The sequence below is a fragment of the Lolium rigidum genome, chromosome 1, assembly GCF_022539505.1.
Source record: "Lolium rigidum isolate FL_2022 chromosome 1, APGP_CSIRO_Lrig_0.1, whole genome shotgun sequence".
In the NCBI taxonomy this organism is placed as follows: domain Eukaryota; kingdom Viridiplantae; phylum Streptophyta; class Magnoliopsida; order Poales; family Poaceae; genus Lolium; species Lolium rigidum.
This window is the reverse complement of record NC_061508.1, coordinates 20,589,500-20,596,738: the sequence shown is the minus strand read 5'-3', so window position 1 is coordinate 20,596,738 and position 7,239 is coordinate 20,589,500. Positions and strand designations below refer to the sequence as shown.

General features: G+C 51.5%; 1 protein-coding gene across 1 annotated transcript; it reads right to left on the bottom strand.

Annotated features, from left to right (window-relative positions):
• Nucleotides 1-3,044: 3,044 nt before the first annotated feature.
• On the bottom strand, nt 3,045-4,037 carry LOC124668838 (AT-hook motif nuclear-localized protein 18-like). The gene has a single exon (XM_047205800.1). The coding sequence runs from the start codon at nt 4,035-4,037 to the stop codon at nt 3,045-3,047; it is 993 nt and encodes a 330-aa protein (XP_047061756.1).
• Nucleotides 4,038-7,239: the final 3,202 nt, after the last annotated feature.

The following is a 7,239-nucleotide window of genomic DNA, read 5'->3' as shown; positions in this document are numbered from 1 at the left end:
AACAAGGCCTCTGGAAACAAAAGAAAAGATTTAGGTATTTTCAAAGATGCGACTTCTATAAAAAAAAACCTAAACCCTAAAGGTCGACTCAGTAACCATTGGATTTGCATTGCGATTTATACCACATAGGGTCGCAATTGCAGCCAGAATTTTTGAATTGCACATGATTGGAACTGAAGTTGGGTGATATCTTTTGTCCTAGAATTAAGTTAATTCTCGGTCGACCGAGTGCCACTTGGGACAAAGGAATGGGAATCTTAGATTCCTTTGAAATTCCTATTGTGTAAGGGCTCGTTGCATACAGAGCCTCAATCCTTGGATAATCTATTTCGTGCAATTGTTCACTCTACCACAAACTCCTTGGTAAACGATCAAAATTTATCAATGGAAAAAAAACACATCATACAAAGCAAAAGAGAAACAACGGAGGATCATGATAAAATCTATAGTTAGACAAAAATTCTTTGAAGCCCTCAGTTATTGATTCACCCCATGTCCCTCAATCATTCTTCATACGTCTTGTGAAAAATATTTAAAAGCTAGATTGATCTCAAAGGTTTAAAGAGTTGCATATATCAGCCTCTCCAATAGGTGTGAATCTAAGGTCAATGAATATCATTGTCGTCGGGGCATAAGTTTCCGAACCATGGTTTCATGATCGTACCGCCGAGGAACCAAATAAGGGAACAAATAACAAAGGAGAGACCACTTGACAAAAATATGTTTGAAACCACCATCACCACAAGACATGCCAAAGTGTCAGATGAAAACCGACGATATTGAGAGTTGTCGATATGCATGATCAAGAGGCCACGAGATCCTCGGTGTTGGTTGCGCCGAGAACAACAAGTACACTGGTAAGGAGATTGAGTCATATGACTTCTACTATGTAGCACACTGCGCACCTTCATCATCGAGTTAATCACACCAAGAACACATAAATATAACATAGATAAAAAAAAACCGCTCACGAAACGTTGGTCCATGCTTATCTCCCCATCCGCCTTCAGGAGCTGATCAATAAGCCACTCAACTGAAGGGGGGGGGGGGGGCAATAAAAAGCATCAACCTAGCTATGGATTTTCTTACGTTCTCCCCCACTCATCTCATGGTTTATCTTTAACACTTGTATGAATGTATCCAAGAAAAAAGTGCACATTCCTCCCTCGAAACATTGCTTGGGATATTTTTCTGCATAAATTTGTTTAGCGCTCTCACTTAATGCTAAAAACTATCATTTGAAGAAAAATTTACCTGATCGATTTTCGGAAAGAAGGAACTAGGTAATTACTCTCAAAATTTTGAAGTAAATGCTTGCACATTTAGACTATTAATGATGATCTTTGAAAAAAAAATTGGGCATGTTGTAAATGGAAATAGTTTTTAAACCAGAATTTGCATGCATGTACTTCACGACACGACTTGCAAGTATGATTTTTTGTAAACTATCTGGCGGGCTTCTGATTTGTAAGAATCATGCACAATATGCGTGTATGTATGGGAAGGGAGGGGTGTTGCTCCAGGCTGATAATTTACGGTTTAAATGAGACCGCAGCAAATTAGGGAGTAAAATAAATGAAGCAACTATTCTAGGGTGTAAACTATAATTTTTTATACCCACACGATTTCATGTGAAACATAAGGTAACATGAAAGGATAAATGTGAATTCAATGTAAAAGATCTACAAAATCACACCTAAACAAAATGGCATAATAATCCATTAATTTTCCACACAAAAAGACAAAACATAGCCATGATATTATGTGAATGCAATTATTTACTAATTAGTAAGTCGCATCTTTAGATGATTTATCAATGCATCATTCTACATCTACTTAAAAAAAACACTGAGAACTTATATCATTTCCACGGTTGTGTTGATATATAAGGTATCATTTGCTGGACTTCGGCATGCATGACCAGTGTTACGACTACTGCATTGCAGAACATAAGTTGAGATGGGCTAGATAAACAGTTATTGGCTGGTAACCGAGATTCTACTATGTGAAAAAAACAAAGACAATTCAGCCTACTTAACTTTTCTCTACTCTATTTCATTAAATCAGAAGAGTCCAGAAATTTCGGCTTCTATCTATCTAGGTTTCTTGCGGGTTACCAGAAATCCTGTGCACAACTTTGACATCAAATATCGATAGCAATATACTATTCATGGAATACTGCATTTTTCTTTTGAAAGTTTGACTCTAGGTATAGTATCTCCAAAACAGAATTGGAGCCCCCCTTTTTGAGTTAACTCACAGCTGGCTGATGATTCTCTGTTAGCCAGGTATGTGTGCTCCAAGATAGAATCAAGCGTACACAGACACCTGTGAGAATATGTCCTGCTTGAGACATAAAATATAGCAAAGGGTTGTGCTTCATCTGTGTGGCGACTGGTGAAGTGGTTGGGCTTTGCTAGCCTGTGGGCAGTGTTGCTACAGCCATCAAACAAGCAACCAAAAATGGGAACGGATCAGATGAGAGAATCGGTGAAGTGGTTGTTGTTCATGCATATATGGTATACCATCTACATCTCTCTTTGTGTTTGTGTTTCGTTCTCTAGCAAAAGTCGTCCATCCACACAGCTGCACCCCTATGAATGCACAATCAAACACATACAAGAACACGAAGTGACCCAAAAGAAACAACAACAAACTCACCCATCATTCTCCATAAAATAAGCAAGCTTGTTCAAACCTAGTAGATAGTCATATAGCTTGAAGACAAAGACAGGGACAGATGAATTAAGATATAGAGCTACTCCTTAATTATAATTACGACTAAGCCCTTCCTCTCCATCCTACTAACATGATGCACCGCATTGCATAGGTAAAAAGGGTAAAAAGTAAAACACACTAATTAAGGGCAGGCAGCATCGCTAGTTTTTCAACCATCTCCTTGCTACACTTGCAAAGTTGCGAGCAGATTATAACAACACACGAGAGATGGATCGATGATCAAGAGCATAACAAGCAAAGGCGGGAGAAGTTGGTAATGAACTCTTAGCTTCCATTCCCACCAAGCCCATGGATTGATGGAGCGATCAGTAAGGGGCAACGCGACCGCTGCCGCCGCCGGGGGATGTCCAGCCGTACGCGTCGCCGGGGAGCTGGAGGCCGTTCATGAGGTTGTGGGGGAGGTTGTGGTCGGGCACCTGCGCCAGAGACGACGCGTGCTGCTGCTGGTGGTGTGCCGGCAATGAGAGTGGCGGCGGGGATGAATGCGCCGGCACAAGGCCCTGCGGGGCCGGCTCGTCGTCGTCGAGCGGGAGGCGCTCGTAGGAGGCGTTGCCGAAGGATGCGGCCATGATGATGACGGGCCCGGCGGCCACGAGCGCACCGGCGACAGAGCCGCCCACGACCTGGCCCTGGCCCCCGGAGACGTAGACGGTGAGCCCCGTGGCGGATGGAGGCGCCGGCGGCGGGAGGAAGGAGCCGGAGAGGGAGAGGATGTCGAAGGTGCCGGCGAGGCTGGCGACGGTGCCGCCGGGCTGGCGGACGGAGACGTTGGCGACGGCGCCGGTGCCGCTGAGCACGCATACGCCGACCTGGCGGCGGCGCGCGAAGGCTGCGACGCAGTCGACGACGTCGCAGCCGGCGGCGACCTCCAGGACGTGGGCGCGCAGCGCGGACGCGCTGTCCCGCGTGATGATGATGGGCGGCTTGGGCTTGTTCTTGGACCCCGCGGGGCGGCCCCTGGGCCGCCGCAGCACCGCCAGCGCCTGCTGCTGCTGCTGCTGCCCCTCCTCACCGCCCAAGTGCTGGTGCGCGGATCCTCCGATGTGGTCGCCCTCCCCGCCGCTGCCGTTGTTGCTGCCGCCGCTGTTGATGGTGGTGGCGTTGCTTTCGTCGACGAGCTCCTGCTTGGCCATCATCCCGCTGAGCAGCTGGTGCTGGTGCTCCTGGAAATGCTGGAACGCCGGGTGCTGTTGCTGCTGCTGCTGCCCGGGGAAGTGGCCGTGGAACGGGTGGAACGGCACCGGCGGCGCGAAGTGGTGCCCCCCTCCATGCGCCGCTGCCGCCGCCACCGGATCCATCGATCGACCGCGAGCCCGCTCCTGGCCTCGGGGTTGTCGCACGCTGCTGCTGCTGATGCGTGCGAGGGAGGACGACGGTGGAGATAGTAGGGAGGTGTGGATGGTCAAAGGCCGGGTTTTGCGTTGGGTTTGGTTTGGTGCGGTGCGGTGCTCGGAGCTAGGGGAGGGGGTTAAGACAAGCGCGTAGATTGGGGAGGGGGAGCGGGGCCCACGAGGTGGTGCGGTGGGGCCCACCGCAGCCTCGCGCGGCCCTGGGACGCGCGCGGGGGTCGTCGTCCTCGTCGTCTCCTGTCCGATCCGGCCCTGAGCTGCTGCTGATGGCGATCGCGCGCGTCGGGTGATCAGATCAATATTGCTGCTGGTGCTGCCCACGTCTCACCCCCGCCGTCCCTGACATGTCTGATTGCGCGCGCGCGGCCGCGGTCGGTGTTGACCGCGCGGCTACCATAAGAGCATCTCCAGCGGCGCGACGCAAACAGACGCTGAGCGACCGTTTGAGTCCGTATGGACCGAAAATGCGTCTGACACCCTCTCCAGCGGCGCGCGCAAAGTTACCAGGCCGTCCGCGAAGACGCAAAACTGTCGCAAATATGCGCCAGGTTTGCGTCTCTGCGGACGCTCGGCGACGCGCAAAGTGTCCGCTCGCTTCCCCACCGGGCCCGCCTGGCAGCGAGTCTGCATCGAGGGCATCGCTTCGGCGGTCAGCGCTTCCGCGCTGCAGTCTTCGCCATCAATGGCGCGGCTGCCTGTTCTGCACGCGCACTGGCGCGCTTCTGCGCCGCCTTCAATGGCATCGTATCCCGCGCGCGGCCGCCCTTAAAAGACCACCGGTCGCGTCCCTCCTTCCCCCACACCTCCACTCGCACCACCACCGCCGCAGCGCCATGGGGAAGAAGAACGACTTCGAGGCCTCCGGCAGCGGCAACAAGAGGGTGCCGCTCCCCGTCACGCTGGGGAGGCTAATGCACGGCAAATGGTTGTCGTGCGAGGGATGGTCCTGCGTGCAACTGCCTGGCGGCTGGCGGCTTAGCTGCCGCCGGGTGCCCATCCCTCCAGTCCCTGCCCGCGAGCCTGACCGGACCGCGTAGATCCGGCGAAGGAGGCGGTACCTGCCGCCGGACCTCCTCGCCGATCGACTCCGACAGCTGGCGTACGTATCTGTCGACCGAGACGGATAAGAGAAGAAGGGCGGGCTTCATGGGCGACAGGGATTTTCCCTTCGGGGCTGCACCGCCGACTCGTCCACGAAGACAGGAGGCGCCGAGGCGTCGTCAGCAGGCGGCGACGCGCGCGCAGCACAACGACGACGACGACCGCGACGACGACGCCTACGCCGCCTACGACGACGAGGACGACTACATCGAGGCGCTCGCGTACCATAAGGAGGAGGTGAAGGACGACAGCGACGACTACGTCGCGGCCGTCTTCCACGAATGGCAGCAGGCCGTGGCGGAGGGCCGCGTTTTCGAGTTCCCGGAGAACATGACGGACGACGAGATGCCGAAGCTCGGCGTCCTCGTCTCCGAAAATGACGCGCCTATGCAGCCGCCGCTGCCCCGGTACGCCACCGGCGTCATGTCGCCGGGCCTGTCGGAGGATGAAGCCCTTCGACTAGCACTACAGGACTCGGCGGCGCCACAACCGCAGCCCTGGGCGCCTCCTCCACCGCCGCCATAACCGCAGCCCTGGGCGCCTCCTCCACCGCCGCCACAGCCGTAGCCCTGGGCGCCTCCTCCACCGCTGCCAGAAAACCATATCCCTGGGCGCCTCCACCGCCGCCACAGCCGCAGCTCTGGGCGCCTCCACCGCCGCAGCCCTGGGCGCCTCCTCCACCTCCAGCACTGCCGGCGCGCCCGGCGTACGCTCCCCCGGATGGCAACTAGCCATGGGTGATACCGGAGCTCATCGTGCTCGATAGCGACGAGGAGTAGCAGTAGGCGTTAGGGTTTTTTTTCATGTTTTAACTATGTAAATTATGTTTCATGTATTAAAAAAATAATTCGGCCAAAATAAATGCGTCGTGCCGCTGGAGCCACCCCCGACGCAAACGGATGCGCGGTCAATTTCGACCATTTCGACTGACGCAAACGGACGCGCGCGGACGCTAAAATGAGTCGCGCCGCTGGAGATGCCCTAACTCTTCTAGCCATCGCCCCGGCGGGGGTTTGGATTTTTCGTTGACGTTTGATTTTGACGAAATTTCTCATGTGTACTGACATATATACTGTATGAGACTGTGACTATGTTTCAACATCACATTTAAACTGAATCCAGCTTCTTCGTCAACAGTACTTTAACATGGGCTAGAGTATTATCCTACATACTCCCTCGATCCACAACAAGTATCGTGATTTTAATTCAGATTTGTTCTAAATATTTAACCAATGTGCTCCACTTCGCCCGTCGTCACGTGCTGTACGTGCGCCATTCATTTCAGTGATGGGCTTTTGTGTGGTTCAAAGGAATTGCATACGAACGTTGGAGGATTGCATTACTCGGGAATATTTCCTATAGATCTTGTTCGGTTTGTAAGATTTTAAAACCATATGAATGTTTCCTATGGTATACCTTTTTTCATAGGAAAATGTCCTATGGCCCAGCCTCATGGTAGTTTTTCATTTACTTGCCAACGGAGTGAGTGTATGATAGCATACATAAGTTGACTCTATTTGATTTTGTTAGCTCTCATGCGGGACATGGATCCAAATAGATGGGATGAGTTGCAGGAGATGACCTGATATTGTCATGTTACAATTATTTTGCGTTGGTCAGGATCAATGATAGAAGATCATACAAAAGGATCAACATTCAGAGCGAAGTCTATTTGATTAATATTGTGGCACATGCTGCATGTTCAAAGTTGACTCTATTGGCTCTTGAACCAGCAGTTCAAACTTCCGCATATCAGCGCGTTTGCATGTGGAACGCGTGGATTGCTGTCAATCCGCAACGATATCTGCATACGTTACAACTCGTAGGGATGAAGCTGACTTCTTGCGACGCTCGTTTTCATGCAAGAGATATAGAAGCGTTTCCGATCACAAGAGATAAACGCGTGACCTAGTGCCGTTACTACTAATGGAACTTCTGTGAGGAGAATGGTAAAAGCCTGTCAGAAGATTGACATGCGTGTACATTAACCATTAAGTGTTTGGTGTGTTATTTTGGAGATAATTCAGCACTATGCTTCTTCATACAACCT